This window comes from Carassius gibelio, chromosome B23, assembly GCF_023724105.1.
Source record: "Carassius gibelio isolate Cgi1373 ecotype wild population from Czech Republic chromosome B23, carGib1.2-hapl.c, whole genome shotgun sequence".
Taxonomy (NCBI): domain Eukaryota; kingdom Metazoa; phylum Chordata; class Actinopteri; order Cypriniformes; family Cyprinidae; genus Carassius; species Carassius gibelio.
This window is the reverse complement of record NC_068418.1, coordinates 9,678,965-9,701,972: the sequence shown is the minus strand read 5'-3', so window position 1 is coordinate 9,701,972 and position 23,008 is coordinate 9,678,965. Positions and strand designations below refer to the sequence as shown.

At 40.6% G+C, this 23,008-nt stretch overlaps 1 protein-coding gene across 1 annotated transcript in view; it reads left to right on the top strand.

Moving 5' to 3' along the window:
- The window catches only part of LOC128011259 (adenylate cyclase type 6), a 58,904-nt gene that overhangs the window by 2,887 nt on the left and 33,009 nt on the right, over positions 1-23,008 (top strand). Inside the window, exons 2-3 of the mRNA XM_052593454.1 lie at positions 168-378; positions 1,632-2,541. Of these exons, the coding sequence (XP_052449414.1) occupies positions 1,633-2,541 (909 nt within the window). The 5' untranslated portion in view covers positions 168-378; position 1,632. The remainder of the gene's footprint in view (positions 1-167; positions 379-1,631; positions 2,542-23,008) is intronic.

Below are 23,008 nucleotides of genomic sequence, written 5' to 3'. Positions count from 1 at the left end.
GCCTGTTAAATAGTGTACCTGTCAGAGGAAGGGAATTGTAGACAATGTGAAATTGCAATAACTCTAGCTTTAAATCATTCAACAGTGAAATTGCCCAGATGGAATGATTCTGTTAATGGATTTTATTTGTCTTACAATGTGTTTTATTGATGGTTTATCGTCAACAGATCCAGGCATTATGAAGATACAGTTGAACAAAGTATCAGTTCTTCAGATCCATCGGGCCAGTCGTCAGTAACTAAACGAAACTGGACACCCTGATCAATCCATCAATCACTTATCAGAACTCTACATTTTTGCTTTTTGCTCATCCACTGCTCTAAATGAGTGTCTCGGACAGCAAGATCAGGGCTGGGGTGCACACCAGAACCCACACAGGTAAAGAGATCCACAAAATATGCATTATTTCACCCATACATTCTGCCACGTGCATGAGTCGATAATGACAACATCTGTTCATTTATTAAAACACATTAAAAATACAGTTTATATGCTGTGGCAAGATTTTTCCAATATTTTTGGAAGTCTCTTATGCTTATCAATGCTGCATTTATTTGAATGCACTAAAATGCACAGTACTATAATGAAAGTGTTTTCTTTTTAAATATGTTTTAAAATGTCCCACATGATTCTTCTGAAATCATTCTAATATGTTGATTTGCAACACAGTTGTGCTGATTATTTATTTGTTTATTTTTCAGAATTTTTGAGGAATACAAATGTAAAAGAACTGTTTTTATTTTAATGTCTTCTTTGTTGTCACTTTATTGCAGCCTAAATAATTAGTTTCTTTAAAAAAAAAGGATCTTAATGAGTGGTAGTGTACAGACAATGGCTTGAATATACCTCTTCCCTTATGAACATGTTTTTAATCTCAGTTCAAACGTATTTTTAATATCTTTGGTTGCATAAAATAAAATAAAAATATTCTAAAATCAGTGAAGAATCAAAAACCTTGAATACAATATTGAAATTCATGTAAAGGAAACATTGTCAGGTAGTTTAGAAAAAAAAGTTTTATTATTATAATTTATAAGGGGGAAAAAAAGCATTTTAACAAAACTGCTTCACTGCTTATTAATTAAAAAAAAAAAAAAAATCTTGTAATTTGTCTGCTCTGTCATGTGGACTCTCCAAGAGATGTTTATGAATGGATCCATTTTTATGCATGTTTCAACTTTAAATTTATTTTTTATTAAAGATGTGTCCACAGTGAAATTTTAAGTACAAAAAAGGTCCATTATCAATAGCATAGAGATGCATGAAGCACAGAAGGCCATTGCAAACAACAGCTTTCGGTCATGTGACCAACTTTAACACAACTTAAATCTTCATGGGGAACTTTTTCTCTCTCACGTGAATGCTAGATTCCTATTGGAATGACTGGATTTCACCCATAACATTTTGCATAGTAAAGATAAATGTGAGCTTACATTAAGGCTTACGGAAAGTATGTTATTGCTTTTTAATTAATGGTCACATCACCTGACAATTTAGAGTCATTAAATGTAATCTTTTCTTATAAAAGAGAAAAAGTTTTTTAAAACCATATTTAACCAGAAGTACATTTCTACAATTCTTTTGAACTACATGCATAAACATGCACGTCTCTCACTTGGGTTTTCCTACAGAATGTCCTGGATCAACCGCTTCCTAGTGGCCAGAGTGGATGACCGTAAGACCGCGTGGGGCGAGCGCAATGGCAAGAAGTCCAAGCGCAAGGTTGGCTCCTCTCTCTGCAACCCACGCTACATGAGCTGCCTGCGGGACGTGGAAGCCATGGAGCCTCCTCCCCAGCCGCCCCATGCTCAGGCCACCCGGTCCGGAGGAGGCAACTTCGGCGTACGCTGCGGATGGCAAGAAGACCACTATGGGAAAGTAGGAAGTGGAGGGGAGGGTGTGGGGCTTAAATCTGTGGACCTGGGTTTCGAGGACGGCGAGATCAAGGGGAGAAAAGGAAATGGCTCGGGTTGTGATGGCTCCAGCGATGACACGGCCAGCGGCGCGGGGTCAGTGACGGCGGAGGACTGCTGGCAGCGGGTGGTTCGCGTGTTCCAATCCAAGAAGTTCCAGTCGCGCAAACTGGAGCGTCTATACCAGCGCTACTTCTTTAGGCTCAACCAGAGCTCACTCACCATGCTGATGGGCGTCTTGGTGATCGTTTGTGGTGTCATGCTCACCTTCCACTGCATCCACGGACCGCCCGATGTGGTCTACGCCTGTGTGCTCTCCGTGGCCATGGCCCTGTTCTTAGCCCTAATGGTTGTATGCAACCGAAACGGGTTCCACCAGGACTACATGTGGATGGTCAGCTACCTTGTGATTGGGGTGCTAATGGTGGTGCAGGTGTTCGGGGTGCTGATGGTGGCCCCCCGCAGCGCCTCCGAGGGGATCTGGTGGTCTGTCTTCTTCATCTACATCATCTACACACTGCTGCCCGTGCGGATGAGGGCGGCAGTGCTCAGTGGAGGAGTGCTGTCCTCCATACACCTCCTCACCACGTGGAGGATCAATCAGGACGATGAGTTCCTCTGGAAACAGGTAGGTTGTTTTAGTCTATCCCAGCTAAGCTTCAGATTTGACTTGTATCTATTCCTTTGAGTACGATGACTAGAGTTAGGAAGTGAGAATGGCTTCATTGAAAAAATACTTCCTTTGAAATGTTGTATCATTAATTTCATCCCATTTAAATCCTCACCGCTTGAGTCTTAAAAACGCAGATGCAAGAGTTTGGCTGTTGCGTCATCATGTCTTGAATTATTTTTTTTTGAGCCGTCCCATCACAAAATGGGTCTGTTTTAAATTAAAAATAATCCAAGTTTGAAAGAAGCGAGATCTGCTGATTTCTGTTCCATTCGTTTGTTGTCAAGAACACATTTTAGGGAATGCCAAGAAATGTGAATTGTTTAGTGCTTCCAGTTAAGGGGTCAGTGACGTCATCTTTTTAGTCGTTTATTTAAAACTGCTTTAAAACGCTGCACAATGACTTTCTGAAGCTTCTCAATAGAAATGAAACATATCCTGATATCGTATTGAAGCCTTGTTAAAAGAAAAGAAAACTTGAAAATATAATCTTAAGAAGTTTGGCATCATCTTTTATTTTTATTTCTATTCAAATCAATGTCCCTTGATGCGGGCAACATTGCAACTTGCAGACACTCATGACTGTGCATCAAGGTGAGTTAGTCCTTAAACTATTAGATAATTAGATTACTTGTTTCCATGAAAAGGCTCAGTTTTAAAAATGTATTGTGGTGCATCTCCCTAAAAACTTAAAGGGGTCATTGGATGCGACATGCACTTTTACAAGCTGTTTGAACTGAAATGTGTGTTGGCAGTGTGTGTACACAACCACTTGATAAAAATCAAGTGGAAGCAAATTTATGTAATAATGTCTCACAGCACTTTCATCATTTCATCAAAGATAACTGTATTTATTATTTAGGGTTTTATTTTTGTTTAAAGAGTTTTAAATACTTCTACCTGTTTATAATTATGTTTCACTTCTCATATCTGTATTTACTGCCCTTGTTCTGGAAATGTAAAGACACTGTAGAGTGTCAATTATGCAAATTCTCATAATTTAATTCCACCATGGTAATCAGTCACCTGATCATATGTACACTTCCACACACAGCGCTGACATTTGTGAGTTTGTTTGAGTTACTGTTAGCACAATTGAGATGCACGTCTGGCATGGACATTTCTCTTCCTTTGGAGTTGGTGGCACTGTATCCAAGTGACTCAGGCACGGTTGCCATTTGATTTTGCATAGTTAAATGTGTACTATATGTGGTCAACAACATAAATAAAAGTTGCGTTGCATTTTGAATGCCCTTTTGTTTTTGTCTACTAATAATGATTTCTTGTCAGTGCAGTGTGTTATTTTATCTGCTAATTGGTAACCTGTTGCTGAGGTAGCCATTCATTTAGTGAATGTATTGTGTCAAAGTTAAGACAGGGCATGGCAGCAGTCAGTGTGACTGCCCACCATCATGTGAACACACTTGCCCAGCAAATGGTTCTTCTTTCACAGTATTGACTCAAGATGGTTAACAATCTGTGGATGATCAGTGGCTGTAAAATTCATTTTAGAAGAATGTAGAAATAACAAATATGGGTTTTAAATAGGTACAATAATGTGTTTCCTAAAGCAGTGTAAGTTTAAGTAGACTGTAGAGACCATTGGTGCCAGTGGTTTCCAATCAATGGTTTCATCTGTGGATGGCTGATGACAGATTAAATGTGGATGATAGCAGATGAGATGTATATAAAATAATACCATCAAAATAAAAGTCCCACATCGAACATATCGGCCAAACAGAAAAACTTATCGGCCAGTGCCAATATTTGCCAAATACCGGCCATTATATCAGCCTTGCTGATATATAAGTCAACCACAAGTAACTCTTCCAAGCTTCATAATGGCAGTGAATGGGTGTTGAGATTGTCCAGCATATTCTCACACATACAGGTGCATATCAGTAAATTAGAATATTGTGTAAAAGTTCATTTATTTCAGTAATTCAATTCAAATTTTGAAACTCATGTATTAAATAAATTCAATGCACACATACTGAAGTAGTTTAAGTCTTTGGTTCTTTTAATTGTGATGATTTCAGCTCAGGCCCACCAAAACCCACCAATTCACTATCACTAGGACCTTGGCTTTCAAATGAAATACGAAACTTGCTCTCATCTGAAAAGAGGACTTTGGACCACTGGGCAACAGTCCAGTTCTTCTTCTCCTTAGCCCAGATAAGACGACTCTGACGTTGTCTGTGGTTCAGCAAATTCCTTGACACATCTGTATGCTGTCACGGGTGGAAGGAACACACGACAAGGAGAGCTCAAAATAAGTACCCTGGAGGGTGGATTTATTTACAACTTAGGCGCACAAGGTGAGGTGAATGGTGCTGCAGTAAGTATGTGCTCTTCGTCTTCTTGTCCAGTGTTCCGTGGTTCCATGTGGCGCTCGTGGCGGGGCTGATCGGCTACACACTTGTGTCTGGAAAGGAGAGGAGAAGGTACGTTAGTCTCACCCCTGTCGCCATGCCTCGAACGGCTTATCTGGCCGTCTGCGAATGAACGGCAGTTGTGTCCAATCAGCCCGTGACGAGTGGGTGCAGGTGCTCCTTGTCCATTTCCAGGGCAACGCTGATAGTCGGTCGGGACGCTCGTCAACCCCCCCCCCCCCCCCCCAAAGCGTTGTCCTGCTCCTGGAGGAAAGATACAAGAACAGTAAGGGGAACATTGGAGGTGGGTGGGGAATGACCCCTGATAGACCTGAGAACGCTGACCAGATCCATGAGTGTCCGTGGAGTAGCAGCTCCAGCCCGGTTGCAGACGAGGAAGTGGAAATCCTGGAGCGCGAGGAACCAGCGCATAACCAAGGCATTGGTGTTCTTTGCCCTGGCCATCCACTGCAGGGGTGCGTGATCTATGAGGAGGGTAAACTTTTGGCCTTGCAGATAGTATCTCAGCTCCAGGACTGCCCACTTCACGGCCAGCGCTTCTTTCTCCATCGCGGCATAATTCTTCTTGGCCGTGGTCAGCTTCCTGCTAATAAACAATACAAGATGTTCTTCACCCTCCTGGACCTGGGATAGGACGGCACCCAATCCCATACCCGAGGCATCCGTTTGTAGCAGCTTAAGTTTGTGGCACATAAGACCAGCTCTGTGGTAAGTGCCTGCTTGATCCTTTGGAATGCCTCTTCTGCCTCAGGGCTCCAAACCACGTGTTCGGGCTGCCCCTTCCTGGTCAGGTCTGTCAAGGGGGCGGCTAAAGAAAAGAAGTTAGAGATGAAGCAGTGATAATACCCCCTAACCCTTTGAAGGCTTGTATCTTCATTTTTGTGCCATCTTGGGTTTAGCGCTCTCTGATAGGGGTACATGCCAATATCCCTTTGTGAGGTCCAGCGTGGAGATGTACCGGACCCTCCCCAAGTGATCCAATAACTCATCCACTTGGGGCATTGGGTTCCCATCAAACTCTGAAACCTTGTTGAGCCGACGGAAGTCATTGCAGAAGCGGAGGGTGCCATCTGGTTTGGGGACCAGGATGATTGGGCTGGACCATGGGCGGGGCTGGGGATGGTTCAATCACCCCTAACTTCAGCATTTGTTTGACTTCTGCCTCATTTTGGCCACATGCTCGATGATGGACAGCTGGGGTGCGGGCTGTTGTTGCTTCCATGCTTCTTTGGCCACATCCAGCAGCCCTCAGGATTGGCAGCCAAAAAGGAGCTCAAACGGGGTAAATGGTAAATGGACTGCATTTATATAGCGCTTTCAACAGACCACATGGCCATCCAAAGTGCTTTACAAGTTGCCTCACATTCACCCATTCATTCATACACCGACTGCGGTTTCAGCCATTCAAGACGCCATCCAGCTCGTTGGGAGCAGCTGGGGTTAGGTGTCTTGCTCAAGGACACCTCGACACTTGGTCAGGTGGAGCCGGGGATTGAACCACCAACCTTCCGGTTTGTAGACAACCTACATGAAACACTGAGCCACTGCCATCCCTGTGGCACAGCTATAAAGCCTGTGGATGCTTGCGGGACTTCCCGGATTCCAAATAGGACGTACAGTAGCATTTGGTCCCAGTCCTGTCTATCATCTGCAGCAAGCAGCTGCAGCATTTGCTTGAGCGTCTGCAGCATTTGCTTGAGCGTCTGGTTAAACCTTTCTTGCGGGTGATAGACGGTCGTCTGGAGCTGCTTTACCCGGAGCAGCCGGCAGAAGTTAGCCGGGACATAAAGGGGGTTCCCTGATTGGTCAGGATCTCCACTGGGATGCCGACTCGGCTGAATAAAAGGAACAGTTCACCCGCGATGTTCTTCCGGGCACCGGGTGGCGTAGTCGACGATCACCAGGATGTGCTCTTGTCCCCTGGCTGACTTTGGCAATGGCCCTACCAGATTCATCTCGATGTGCTCGAAGGGCACCTCTAAGATGGGCATCGGAATGAGCGGTGTGGGGGTAGGTGGTCTCGGTGAGGTCTTTTGGCAGATGGGGCACGCCTGGCAAAAGCTGAATTTGAAAGCTTACTGTATAGCAAAAGTAAAGAAGCACAACGTGTTTTGCAATTATTGGTTGCCAAATGCAATAAAGAGTGTTTAGTTTTGTTTACATATCAACTGAAAACAGTATAGACCAGTGGTTCCCAAACTTTTTTCAACTCGCGGCCCACACAACCAAACACATATGTTTGCGCGGCCCACTGCAAAAAAATTAACTGCCCCCGCTATTGTTGGGTTAATAACTTAGTACTCAGAAGCTAAATTGTTAACTGTCTTTATTGAATGAACTGGCAATGAACAGAAAATAATTTGGGCTGGCACACTCCAGGCAGAGCTCGGCAGCGAGTAGACAGTCAGCCGAGCAAGCAGTCAGGAGGGAAGATGTTGATAGCCATTTATGTTGACCCTTGTTGACAGCCATTTATACACATTTGAATTTGTTGTTTTGTAGCATATGCAGCAAAATTATCTAGGATAAATTTCGCGGTTTATTCTTAAACCAATCAGTGAGCTTGAATAGTGGAAGCATAGTTACAGTTTAATATTTATTTGTTGTTATTTAAGTATATATATAAAAATATGTTATTGTGTTATGACAGACATTTTTACAAATATTAACAATATTATTATTTCTTTTAATAGTAATTTAGGTGCATCACTGCAGAAAATGTTAGCATTTTACCAGCATTTTTTTTTTTTTTTTTTGCTAGTGAAAGATTTTGCACTTATTCAGTTACTGACATCTGGTTTGATGAGATGTCTTTGGAGAGCAGCATTTTAGATGGAGGGTGTGCTGTTTGGAAATAAGCAAAACGGTAGAAATTAGCAAACTAGCTTACAACAAAAAACAAACTCGGTACGAACAGGCCGTTGGTGCTCTTGTGTGATGTATTTGTTAATATTAGCATGGATCATCTTCTGTACAGCCTGTGTAACGCTAGCATGTTTGAAAGCACTTGTGCCAGGCATTGGCTGTGCTATCTGTGGCCGCAGTGTGTTGTTGTGAGTCAAGCCAAGGACCTCGGGGGTAGGATGAAGGTCAGGCAGCTTGGTTGAATGAGCTGCCCCGGTAGAGGAGATCCTTTTCTCTCCTTGCGCTTCTCCCATGAAAATATCAGCATCATGTTAAAGCGCTGTCACCAAGCCTCTGTGCTCCTACACAAGAGACGCTTTGTACTTTTCTCCAGGGTGTGTGTGTCTGTATCTGTATGTGTGTGAGGAGATTTTGGGGACAGGAGGAGGTCAGTGTCTATGAAGGGAGGGTCACTGTATGAGCGTTGAGAAATCATTAACGTCTACTGTACAAAGTAGTGGGAGAGAATGGGAACAGGAGGTCATTTAATTATAAACAATCAGGAAGACAAAGCAGAATGTTTGGTCCCATTAACGCAGGAAGGAACGCTTGCTTATGACACATTTCCATCTTTTAATTAACGGGTTAGCAGATCTCTGAGGGGAATCATTGCTATAGTGGAACACTATGTAGTATAGCTGGATTATTTGCATTAGTCGTCAATGTCTACCGTTTATCACAAGCCTTAACATTTGATTAAGTCAACACATTAAAAGGACCCTCCTTTCTTTTAGATTATAACTAGGTATTTCTGGGCAAGTTGGTCTTGGATATTCGTATGGATATGAATAAATTGCGTTTGCTAAGAGAGAATCTTGAAATGTAAAAGAATAGTTTTGGTTAAGCTCAATTGATTAACACAGAAAATAATTTAAAGGTCCCATGACATGGATAATTTCCTTATCTTTAAATGCTTTTTTAAGTTCTCTTAGGTGTACTTATATTGTTAGTATGATTTTTACATTTACAATTTAGAAATTTAAAGCATTTTTAGATCCTGATATGAGCCCTCTGGCTTGAATGCTCTGTTTGAAGGGGCGTGTCTGCTGTGAGACTCAGAGTAAACCACAACTGTTGTGATTGGCTGACATCTTTGCATTCGAAATGCGTTCATGTGGAACCCCTCTCAAATATATATATATATATATATATATATATATATATATATATATTTTACTATTACAGCTGTCGAGATTAACGAATCGTGGAAGTGTTGATTATATAATTATTTTTTCGATCTTTTCCCATCACATGAAAGGCTGCAGTGATGAGCATTGAGTAGACAGAGTCTGTTTATCGCGTGGATGCAGTGATCTCGTCATTATTGCAACACGTTTTCTCACAAAATGCTTTCACCACAGCTAACAGCAAACACATGAATACAGTAAGAGCTTTGTTGTGCAGCATAACAGCGTCATTCATTGTAACGGCAGTTTGGGCAAGTGTGCAGATATACTCGCGATGTGTAACAGCTCCGGAAAAAAGGGAGCCTTCTTTGATCGCTCTCTGTAGTTAAATCACAATTTAAATAACAGATTTGTTTCATGCTACTAAGAGAAACAACGCGAATTTGATCGTTTAGTCACTGGCTTGATTCACTGATGCATCAGTATTAAACGATTTAGAAAGAAAGTCTGTGTGAACTTGAATGATTAGCTGCACATCAGAAATCACTGATCACAGATCAGGCATTAATGAACACTGTTACTCACTGTTTGTGCCGGTGCTGTCGAATCCATTTCATAAAAGTCTGTTTGTAACGCCTATGCTGACATTGCGACTGAATTATATGTAAATATTTGGGCGGGCAAAGCAGAGAAAGGGGAGGTAACAATTCTCGTTACAACGTCACAACGAGGAGATTCAAGATCAGCCCGTTTGAGCTTCCATTTTCTCAAAGGCAGAGAAAGATAGAAAAATCTCAATTTACACCGATTCAAATTTCTAGAAACTTGGGGACCATATACAGGCTAGGGGAACTCATGTTAATCTTAAAAAACCTCAGAAAGTGAAATTTTCATGTCATAGGACCTTTAAACTTAGCCCTAAACACTAGGGGTGTGACGGTTAGTATATAACCGTGAGACCGACGGTTATAGTTGAACACCGTCATTAGAACTCTATAACCGCCAAAACCGTGTCATTAAAATATTTTTTACAAACATTTTTTATCAAAAATTATTTTCATTTTTTAGATAGGATCATAAGATGCGCAATATATCGGGAGACATGGTTTTTACCACTTAATGAAGTTTTGTAAATCGTCAGACATGATATTTACCACTTCATAAAATTTTGCTTTGTAGAAAACCTTTCTTAAAAACTAATTTCGTTTTGTACAAATTTTATCTTAATTTTAATAAATGTTTCATCAACCAATTGCATGTATTTTAATAAATAAAAAGCAAGTAAAGCAGACAATGATAACCGTGACATGGAAGCACCAGCGCGCCGCGTTCACTTGCACTGCACTGTGACCTAGAGCACATCTCATCGTAGGCCTATGCCTCATACTTTAGCATTAAATATCTTTGCTGCATCCTTTCTAGAACAGACAATGGCTTTTTTTTTGCGGCTCGCATCAGCAAAGCATTGCATCGCCATAGACCGCAAAACAAGCAACGGATGGCGGGCGGGTGCGGCTTTGAAATTTGCTCTATGATTTCCATGAAGCAAAAAACGAGGACGGAATCTCGAAATCCAGTCATGAAAATCAAACTTGCATTTTAATATGGACAGTCATGGAATTTGCCAAAGTTAGCATAAAATAATCAAATCAAATCTCCATATGGACCAGTATCTGTAAATGTTAAGCCGCAAAAGTTGTTTAAACTATAAATCCGTGTTCTGCGCGTCTCTGTGTGAATTAATGAATGGCAGAGACGTGCAGGTTTGTTTACTACATAGACTGAAGCGCATGACGCTTGCATTAATTTCAGCATCTGAGCTTCAGAGTTCTCTCTCCTTCAAGCGATCTGAACTTTTCAGTTCATCTCAGTGGACGCACAGCGCACCTGTATTTGATGCTCTGTTAACTCTTTGTGAAGGCGCATGACTCACCGTCGCTTTACTGATAGCGCTGTTTCTCACACATGCAAAGAGAGAGAGAGCGAGAGTCTTACCACGCTTAAACAACACGCTATATGTAAACTATTCTTTGTTGTCTTCTCCTGTCAAAATAATGGATTAAATTTAGAAATATTCATATTCATTTTCGAACAAGCAGAAGACATACCAGTTTCTCCGGTAATGGGCGGAGCTAATGGGCAAATGGCAATGGCTTTTTTTGCGGCTCGCATCAGCAAAGCATTGCATCGCCATAGACCCCAAAACAATCAGCGGATGGCGGGCGGGTGCGGCTTTGAAATTTGCTCAAAAAACGTTGGCGCGGATGATGAGTTTTGTGACAGATCTCCTTAATAAACGGAGGTCTGAAATCTCTGCCACTTTACCGATCAGAGCGCGCGCTGACACGGAGTTAACCCGCTATCTCCAAGAACAACCAATTGACTTGGATCCCCCCCCCCCCCCCCGACGGTTATGTTATGAACCGTCACATTTGACTCACGTCATAACCGTCATCACCAATTCTGAAACCGGCACACCCCTACTAAACACATAAAAACATATATGTGCTGACTGCTATGGACTTAAAATAGTCTATGGGGCAATAATAATGGAGTGAGTCATTTCTGTAAACAAGCTCTTTTGTTTGTTTTTCTAAGGTAAAGAGTCAAAATTATTTTCTGTGCTAATCGCTACAGCTTAACTTGTATTTTATTCACTGTTTTCCTTCAGGGTTTTGATATGCTTTGGCCTTGTTAGTTGTTGTGTTTTAAGCCATCGAGATTCTGACTAGTTGACCATGTAATGTTTAGACTCCATGAGTACTACCAAAACACTTTTTTCTTATTTTATATTCATTTTCATGGAGGACAAACAAATCATGTACTTCATTTCTATACATGTATGGCTACTTAGTGGAATTACATTTATAATAAATATATTCAGAAATTATGATAAATCAAGAAGTTCTTCATAAAAAATTAACAATATATGACTTAAAATGTGTATTTGTAAAATAAGATTCTTTGCTGACAATACAGCTCTTTCACGCTAAATGCGAAAATACAGTAAAAAAAACAATAAAGACAACTTGCTAGAAAAGAAAAATGCTAGAAAAAAAATGACCCTTTTTTCCACAAAATGGCTACAAGTAAGTGTTATCATCAACACTGAAAAATTCCCAATAAAATGTGTCATGTCCATTTGAAACAACCACCTTGGTCTTTCATAAATCCTTTTAATGTGACCTTTGTTGTCAGTTTTTTGTTTTTTTAGGAAGTGAGAGGGCTGATGACACGTCTTCTTATCTGTAACAGATCTGTGTGTAGATTTCTCAGAAAGCTGCAGTGTTATACAGGCCAATTTATCCTGCAGTGTGGACACTGCATCCAGGCATTTCCCCTTTCCTCTGTGACTCATTAAACCAGCGCACCATCCCTGCTGGTTCTACTGGTGTGTGCCTGAGTGATCGGAGAATCAGTTCAGTTTGCAGCTATCCCGGTGGTCCGAGAGGAGTTAAAACTGACCACACAAATTACTACTGGGTGTCGTTAATACCGTACCATAAATAAGTCCTATTTATAGAGCAATTCATACAGTCGTAAATCTATTTTTAAGCTGTGCACGTGCACACGCTCACTCACTCTCGTACAGATTAATTGTAGTACTTGATGCGGAAGGGGAGTTTGAATTCGGTGCTTATGACTCAGAAATGTCGTTTCAAGTCTTGTTAGCATGCATGTTTCCCACGATTGCTTCATGCCTTGTTTGCTGCTTTGTTTTGTCTATACATATGTGCATATTTGCATGCAAGTGTGTTGTGCCAGCTGAACAGGGTTTTTGAGGGGGTGTGTGTGTGTGTGATCTTGAATGCCTTTTTTTTAAAAAGGGATAGTTCACCTAAAAATAAAAAATCTGTCATTATATTCATTCATGAGTCAGAGTCCATAAGAGAAGTGGCAATATCTTACATTTCGTGAGCAAACCATTCTTTTGCCTTATGAAACAAAAGCATATGGGAATATACTGGAAAATAATATAATACAATATATTAAAGTACATTTCCATGTGCTTATTTTCCACACTCTCTGAATGGACCACGTCTGGCTATGATTCATAATCACAGATAAAAATATATAGGAGTGAATAAAAAAATTGCACTACATTTTTATCTCTCTTAACTCTTTCATGGGTTTACATAAAATGAACAAACTTTTATCTCACTTTTTATTAATGAAAATTGTACCACCTTTATCACATACTGTATATTGTACATCTACAGGTATATATTATGAATTATATTGATGAATATAAAATTACATACATTACGGTATATTAGTAAATATGCTGTCATTTTTTAATAAATGAAAAGTGGCAATTCTGATGTATTCAATATATTGTAACATATTAACACAGCAATAAATGTTTCTGTGTATTAAAGGGTTAGTTCGCCCAAAAATGAAAATTATGTCATTAATAACTCACCCTTATGCTGTTCCAAACATGTAAGACCTCCTTTTATCTTCGGAACACAGTTTAAGATATTTTAGATTTAGTCCGAGAGCTCTCAGTCCCTCCATTGAAACTGTGTGTACGGTATACTGTCCATGTCCAGAAAGGTAATAAAAACATCATCAAAGTAGTCCATGTGACATCAGAGGGTCCGTTGGAATTTTTTGAAGCATCGAAAATACATTTTGGTCCAAAAATAGCAAAAATGACGACTTTATTCATCATTGTCTTCTCTTCCGTGTCTGTTGTGAGAAAAAGTTCAAATCAAAGCAGCTGGATTTCCGGTTCGCGAACGAATCATTCAGTTCACCAAATTGAACTGAATCGTTTTAAACTTTTCGCATCTCTCATACGCATTAATCCACAAATGACTTAAGCTGTTAACCTTTTTAATGTGGCTGACACTCCCTCTGAGTTCAAACAAACCAATATCCCGGAGTAATTCATGTACTCAAACAGTACACTGACTGAACTGCTGTGATGAACACCGAGCCGAACCAGATAACGAACAATAGACTGACTCGTTCACGAATCAAGAACCATTTCTGTCAGACGCGTCCGATTCGTGAACCGAGGAGCTGATGGTACTGCGCATGTGTTATTCAGCGTGAAACAGACCGACACACAGAGCGTCTGAACTGAACTGATTCTTTTGGTGATTGATTCTGAACTGATTCTGTGCTAGTGTTATGAGGGCGGGTAAACCGAAGGCTTGAATCAAGGGCAATCATCACCAATGATGCCATTACGTCGAGCGCAAAAGAACTGGTGAACCGTTTTCTTCAACCGGTTTATTGAATCCAACTGTAAATTAACCCTTTAATTACTTAACTGGACTGAACTCTATATTATAAATTAATACGCTGTACATTAATTCTATGCATTGATCATTACTCTGTAAGGAAATACAGTTTCTTTGCATAAGGGTTGAGTCAGTGAATTAATTTTTGAATAGATGATTCTATCATGAACTGGACTGATCCAGTTCTTCTGTTCTTCCAGCAATATGAACAATGTAAGTGTGAGTAAATAATGACAAAATTCCCATTTTTGGGTGAACAATCTCTCTTTAATATGTTTTTTTTTTCACAGTTTCTCCACAAGAGGAAACTGGCGAGCGAGTAGGTCAGAGTCTGGCGTGAGTCATGGGTGTCTTAATATTGGTTGTCCAGGACAGATTTTATTCTTAGCCTGTTTTATTCTGAGATAATGATATTAGAGAAGCACCAGCATCAACACTTGTCTGTTGGGCTTCGAATATTTTATCGGACTGCAGGAGGCTTTTGAGTCAAAAAGGTTGAGAAGCACAGATTTAAGGCAGTGCAGAAAGTCAAACATACTTATGAAGATGCCTGGGTCATTATTTTAGAAAAATATTATGTAATGTAATGAAAAACCTTGTGATTGGTGCTCTATGAGTGACGTGACACTTCTAGTCCAGTACGAAAGTTTTTTGTCATGAGCAGCAGGAGCTGTCTCACTGAAGGACTGTGACCCAAATTTTCTGACACTGCAAGAACTTTGTCAGACGCTGGGATTCATCGCAAAGACTATTAATTCACCATCTGTGAATATGACCCACTAGGCGATCAGAGGTCCTAGACATCATAAATCTATTAGGATCCCAGAAATGTGCAAAATTGTGTCCAAAACCATACAGTGTGTACCAGGTTTTACATTGCAAGCCATATATAGACACCCCAGTATCATAGAGATTTGTGCACAGGCAAGCACCTCTCTCAATTTCTTCAGAAATTGTTGAAGAAAAATCAATTTGGAGCGGCTGATTTTTTTGTAGAATTAGCTGAAGATGTGGTACTCCAGTTTAATGTTGAATTTTGTTGAATTCTGCACAAACACAACATTGGCACAAACCAGTTAGATTTTATCTTATTTATTTTAATTTATTGTAATTCTGATTTTTTTTATTTGTTTATTGTTCTTTTATTTTAATACCAGTGTTGTTACTGTTAACAAACTATTAAACAATTAAAGTTGGCTGAAATAAAAGTAAAATAAAATTGTACAAAACATATAAATATGAGTGTATTTTTAATAATAATATATGTGTGTGTACTGTGTATATTTATTATCTATTTATACAAACACATGCATGTATATATTTAAGAAAAATATGGTTGTTTATATATTTAATATATTTATATATAATATAAAATATAATAATATAAATATACATGTAAAAATTTTCAAAATATATACTGTATGTGTGTATATTCATATATACATAATAAAAAAACAGTACACATACAAATTTTATTTAAAAAAAAAATATTTTTGGATGCAATTAATTGTTTGACAGCACTAATAAACATATAATATAAATATTATAAGGAAAAACTTAAATATATATTTTTTTAAATAAGAACTAAACTAACTAAAGCTAAATATAAATAAAAAGCTACATTTTCTACACAAAACAAAGACTATAACTTTTTATTAAAACTGAAAGCAAATTCAAAATTTTTATTCTATAATAGTATATAAATTACAATAACATTTATGTTATCTATTGCCTATTTATATTAATATTTAAATGTATTTAAGTAATAAATAACACTGCAAAATACAAATTTATTCATAAAATGTTTTTGTTTTTGGGCAGATGGATTAGAACAAGGAAAAACAGAGATAATGTAATGCAGGAAATAAAAGCAAAAGAAGAGAAAAGTAAAGCATGATGGAGCTCATGTTAGATCACCTGCCATTTTTTTTTTACTTCTTGAGAAAATAAAGTCATACCACTCTTTCTTTCTCTCACTTTCGCTGTCTTTCAATCTCTCTGCTCTTTGCATCCATCTTCTGAACCTATGAGTCGGTGTCCTTTGTCTGAAACCAGTTACAGCACACTAAATCCACGAGGCCCAAACAAACACTCTCACACTTACACAATAGAATCTCCTGTTTCCTCCAGCCAACACCCTCCATCAGGGCTGTCCTGTTCGAGCACAACAGACATCAGCTGCTGTGTGACAGTGTTTGAGCTGACAAAACTGAATTACATTTCTCAGCTCAGACCTTTTATTAATTACAAATCATATTAGCAGTTTAAATGAATTATGTGGGAAATGTTTTCCACAATGCACTGACCACAGTGCTCAAAAATGCCTGTTTGTGTATTCTCTGGGGAAGAATTGCTAGTTTCTTGCCTTTTCTTGCCTCAGTCTTTCTGTTTGCAGTTTTCTGCCTTTGAGTTCATATTTACCAGATGGTGTCATGTTTGGTTGGCGTGGATTATATAACAAGTAAAAAAAACAGTGTTGTTATTTTGAACTAAAACTAAAACTGTTACATTTAAAAAAAAAAAAAAATTGATTGAGATAAAGCTGAAATAAAATAAAATCTAAATATTTGATGGAAACAATTTATTTGGAAAATAACTAAAATAAGTTTATGTTGAATTACCTATAACTAAAGCTAAATAAAAATATATTTATAAAATAACATAATTACAATAGCACATAAGAAAATGGCTAAAACTTAAACTAAAATTAAAATGAGAACTGAAAATGAAAAGCAAATTTTACACATTAAAAACTACAATAGTATACAAATAATATTTATACTTTTTATTTATATGCATATAAGTAACAAAAACTAAAATAACACTGCCAAATACACATATATTTCTAAAATGTCCAGGTTTAGGCTATTTTTGGCTTGCATTAGTCTACTGATTTATTGTTTTGACAGTCTATAGAATTTGATTTGATTTGTTTATGAAATAGTACATAGTTAATAAGTATATAATATTGCTAAGTACTCCACAGCATATACTATTGAGAAATAACTTATTAACCATTTGGTGCTGCTCGTGTGGCAGTCAAAACTATGAATCTTTTTTTTCTTCTATTTCTGTGATATTAGTTTACTATATTTAATTTGATTGTTCTCTATATTTTGTATTTTTAGTGGATCTTATGGTACTAAATTATATTTATGGGTGTAACGCAGTTCGTAAGGCGGGAAGAAGGAGGTTGAAACCGGTAGACATTTAAATAAAACTTTACAAAATAAACTCAAAACATCGCGACAGCACCTCGCGGATGACTGCTGCGTACAAACAAAACCAAAACACAAAATAAAACCTTCACTGTCGTCGCTCCTCTTTTGAATCCTTCCGGAGCTCCTCCGTGGGACTCGAGACCGGTGAGTGGAGCAGGTGTCCCTCATTTTCAATTACTCCACCGGCCTTGACTCTCGGCCCCACTCCACTCGTCACAATGAAGTAGTTATGTTCTGTGTAAAAAGCAAAACTATTATTCTATAGAAGTTGTGTTTCAAATTTGAAGTTGATATTAAAAAAAAAAGAAAGAAAACGTTTCCGCTAGATGAAATTTGCTATACATTCATTTCCAATCTAGCCATTTTTGCAGGACCATTTAAGTATTGTACCATTCTCATAAAGTAAAAACAAACAAAGAAAAAAACATAGATTTTTCAGTCAAAAATTACAAAATAGATATCCATTTCGAAGTATTAAACATCTGGTCATGTGACCTAATGTATCAGTTGCATAAACTTAGCCATCATGTTAAGACTGTGTCTTAAGAACTAGTTTGACCAACTAGCAGCTGCCAAAGGGAAATCAGTCTTACTTTTACAATACATTTAAGACCAGTCTACACAGTTTATGCAACTGGCCCATGTATATCAGAATTCATATTTGCAAACAGTTGCACAGTGTCTGCTCTGTATACTGCAAAAATAGTAGTTTTTCAGTATGTCTCTATGCAGTACTAGTTGTTTCCAGAGCAGGGGATGCTGGGAGGTGTAGTGTGCAGTGTGCTTTCAGTCTGAGGTGAATGTGATACTCTCTTCTTGTCATGATTCTGCCCTCGTGTCCTTGATTTTTCCTAGTCTTGAGGCAGGATCATGACAGACCCGTGTTTTGTGTACAAGCACATGGCCTTGCCTTTGGGCCATGTGCTTGTGTTGTCTCGTTCCCTTGCCCCGCCCCCCTTGTTAACCTAGTCGTGTCTTGATTGTCCCATCTGTGCCACCTGTCGTGTCTTGATTGTTCCCTCTATTTAGCTTTCCTAGTGTGCTCTGTCTTGCGTCGGTTCATTGAGATTTGTTCCCTAAAGATTTGTGATTGTGATTCGTGATAATACCCTGGTAACCCCTTTAAGATACTGTGTCCTGTATACCGTGAGTGTTTATTTGTAGTCAGTGTTCTCTAGTTTTGAGTCTTTGTTTATCTTGCCTTATCAGTCCTGTTTAGTTATTTTTGTGTCTACCCTAGCCCTTGTTTTCCCCCTCGTGGGTTTTTATTTTCCCCTTTTTGTAAATAAACCTGTTTGTGTTGTAAATCCTGTCTGCACCTGAGTTCCTCCTTGCCAAAAACCTGACAGAATGAACCGACCACGAAGGAACTCAGCAGACAGGAGGCAATGCTGGATGGCATCAGCCAGCCAGCGAGATTGTTTTGAGGGCTCTCGCCTTGTGGTGTTCCGGGGGACCAGGGGAGGTCGTTCCGGAGCGAGCGGGCGAGAGGAGGAGCCCCAGAGGTCCCCACCTACCCAGCTGCCGGCGATCCCGGAGGGTCGTGTCCTGGCCGTGGCAACCCTGGGGAATCAGTTAGGTCCCTCCCAAGATCCTGAGGTACCTCCCACTACCTTAAGTCTCCCCAACAAGCGAGGGAGACGGCTTTCTTGGGAGTCAACTTCTGAGTCTTCGGCGTCCGAGACTGCCCTGCCCGAGACCAAACTCCCCCAACCCGCCTCTGACCCAGCTGTGGCCTCTGCACCGCGCCCAAGGAGGAAGAGGAGGAAGAGGGGGCCTGCCGGTCCTGTGACCCTGTCTCCTCCCGTGCCAGCAGCGGAGAGCGCTGGCGTGCCCGTGCCAGCAGCGGAGAGCGCTGGCGTGCCCGTGCCAGCAGCGGAGAGCGCTGGCGTGCCCGTGCCAGCAGCGGTGGGCGTTCCCGTGCCAGCAGCGGAGAGCGCTGGCGTGCCCGACCCAGCAGCGGTGAGCGTGCCTGAGCCAGCAGCGGAGAGAGCTGGCGTGCCCGTGCCAGCAGCGGTGAGAGCTGGCGTGCCCGTGCCAGCAGCGGTGAGCGCTGGCGTGCCCGAGCCAGCAGCGGTGAGCGTGCCCGTGCCAGCAGCGGAGAGAGCTGGCGTGCCCGTGCCAGCAGCGGTGAGAGCTGGCGTGCCCGTGCCAGCAGCGGTGAGCGCTGGCGTGCCCGAGCCAGCAGCGGTGAGCGTGTCCGAGCCAGCAGCGGTGAGCGCTGGCGTGCCCGAGCCGGCAAAGAAGAGGGCAGTATGCAAGTCGGCAGTCGTGAGAGCGCAGGAGAGTGCCGCGGCCGACTCTGCAGCAAAGACTTTAGTTCAGTGTATCTCATCTCATAAGGAAATGCCAATTGTCTTAGCGGCTAAAGCCTTTTCTGATTATTTGTCTAGTCTTGTCCGTATCCTAGAAGTCCCCGTCAGTCCTGTCTTGTCCTCAGACCCTGTCCCCAGAAATCCCGAGTGTCCTGATGTCGTCTCCCCGTGTCCCGTAGATGTCGTCTCCCCGTGTCCCGTGAGTGTTGCCCCGTGTCCTGCTGATGTAGTCATGTATCCTGTTGATGTGGCCCCGTGTCCCGTAGATGTCCCGTGTCCTGTTGTCCCCCCGTGTCCAGTAGATGTTGTCCCGTAGATGTCCCGTGTCCAGTAGATGTTGTCGTCCCGTGTCCAGTAGATGTTGTTCCCCCGTGTCCAGCTGTCGTCTCCCCGCGTCCCGTAAGTGTTGCCCCGCGTCCCTTGTCTGCTCCTATCATGTCCCCTGTCAGTTGTCCCGAGACCCCTCCCCGCCCCTCACCACCCAGACCTGCCCGTACCCCCCGTCGTCAGCCTTCGTCCTGTCCTCCTAAAACTCCTGCCCCACCCACTCACCCTGGTCTGTCCCCCATGAACTTTGTGGTCCCGCCTCCTCCCCTTCCCTGTTTGTTTTTTTTGATTTGTCACCCTAACCCTGCCGTCGTGTATTCATGTCTGCCTTTGTTATTATTTGTCATGTCTTGTTGGTTTGTGTCGGTGTCCCAGTCCGTCATGTCAGTCATGTCTCGTGTTTGATGTTCCCTTGAGGAGCGTCTGGAAGCCGCTCCTTAAGGGAGGGGTTCTGTCATGATTCTGCCCTCGTGTCCTTGATTTTTCCTAGTCTTGAGGCAGGATCATGACAGACCCGTGTTTTGTGTACAAGCACATGGCCTTGCCTTTGGGCCATGTGCTTGTGTTGTCTCGTTCCCTTGCCCCGCCCCCCTTGTTAACCTAGTCGTGTCTTGATTGTCCCATCTGTGCCACCTGTCGTGTCTCGATTGTTCCCTCTATTTAGCTTTCCTAGTGTGCTCTGTCTTGCGTCGGTTCATTGAGATTTGTTCCCTAAAGATTTGTGATTGTGATTCGTGATAATACCCTGGTAACCCCTTTAAGATACTGTGTCCTGTATACCGTGAGTGTTTATTTGTAGTCAGTGTTCTCTAGTTTTGAGTCTTTGTTTATCTTGCCTTATCAGTCCTGTTTAGTTATTTTTGTGTCTACCCTAGCCCTTGTTTTCCCCCTCGTGGGTTTTTATTTTCCCCTTTTTGTAAATAAACCTGTTTGTGTTGTAAATCCTGTCTGCACCTGAGTTCCTCCTTGCCAAAAACCTGACACTTCTGTGCTTCTTTAATGAATAATTACTTTCTCCAGCACGACATCAACCGCATGCTAACAAGGCCAATGATATGTCCGCCCAGAATCCACTGTGGTTATGAGGATTGTTTCAACTGTTGATACTAGATGATTTACGTTTTTTTTATGGGATGGGTGTGGTGCCATGGCAACTGTACACATTTAGATTTCTAACTTTGAGATTGTAAGGAAATACATCAGATCCTGAATGTACAAATGTATATTATCAAATATGACTGATTAATCGTTTATAAAGTGTTTTCATAGTTTTTCCTTTTAAGTTAATGTTATCTTCATGTAATTCTAATATTTTTCTGGTCTTAGTTGTATGTGCCTAGCAGAACACAAGGAAATAAACTCTTCTGAATAAACATACAGTGTACAAACCCTCGCTCTTCCTCTTTCAGTTGTTTTGGTCAACATTTTGACCACACAGGCTTATCTAGTGACCAGCAGGCCTGGGTTTCTCTGACTCTGCACTTTGCTATCATGGAAGTTGCTTTATTTTGTGCCATTTGCAGGATAAGAGATTCGAGAGCGGTCTTGTATGGAGAAATATTCAAGTAAAGCTACAAGTTAGTTTAAAACTCAGTGCTTAATTTAGTTGCACCATTTGTCCTTGGTTGAAAGCTGTCCAGAATTAATGTTTATTTATGATATTAAAATATTTGATCATTTAATGTATTTTAATGTCATTATTGTGGACAAAGTAGCATAGATGTTTGGATATTGGCCAAAATGTGAAAATAATTACTGAATTACTGACTATTGCTAGGTTTGGGCTATATGTTTGTCAATGTTACTGAGGATCTGCAAATCATTCCCCATCATCCACAGTCATCGCTCCTTATAGACATGGTGGTCTACACCGGACACGAAAGTTGTCGTGTGGCATCACGCCACATCAGCTAAAGACTGTCTAAACTGGACCCGACAAAGCGACCATTGAAAATAATTTGGAATTTGTGTCAACACGTCATAAATAGATTGCAGCAGCAGTTTACTGTCATGGATTTGTGGTATCACGCCGCGCCGCATCCAGTGAAGACAGCATCACTGATTATAATGATTTCTATTGACTGATCTACAGTATATATATAAAATGATTCCCAGTTAAAGATCAGTGGTATTTTGTCGCTCGCATCCGGTGTAGATCCGGTTGCAGAATCTGTGAAAATGCGAGTCATTTTCAAAAAATAAGAGAGATCATACTAAATGCATGTTATATTTTATTTACTGTAGTACTGTCCTGAGTAAGATATTGTACATAAAAGATATTAACATTTAGTCCACAAGACAAAAAAAATGCTGAAATTATTAAAATAACCCCACTCAAAAGTTTGGGAACCCTTGGTTCTTAGTACTGTGTTCTGTTACCTGATGATCCTCGACTGTCTTTCTGTTTTGTGATGGTTGTGCATGAGTCCCTTGTTTGTTCTGAACAGTTAAACTGAGCAGCGCTCTTCAGAGAAATCTTTAAGGTCCTGCAGATGCTTCAGTTTTCCAGCATCTTTGCATATTTGAACCCTTTCCAGCAGTGACTTTATGATTTTGAGATACATCTTATCGCACTGGGGACATTTGAGGGACTCAAACACAACTATTTAAAAAGATTCAAACATTCACTGATGCTCCAGAAGGAAACAAGATGCATTAAGAGCTGGGGGGTGAAAACTTTTGAACACGATGAAGATGGCCAAATTTGTCTTATTTTGTTGAAATATAATTCTTTTCCATTTAGTTCTGCCCTTCGTCAGCAACAGAAGATACTTGTATGTTTCCCGGTACACAAATTAAGTATATATTGGGCAGTATTAGGTATCTATTGGCCTTAACCTTAATAATTAAAAGCTTGTACATATTGTTGCAAACCTAAATATTTAA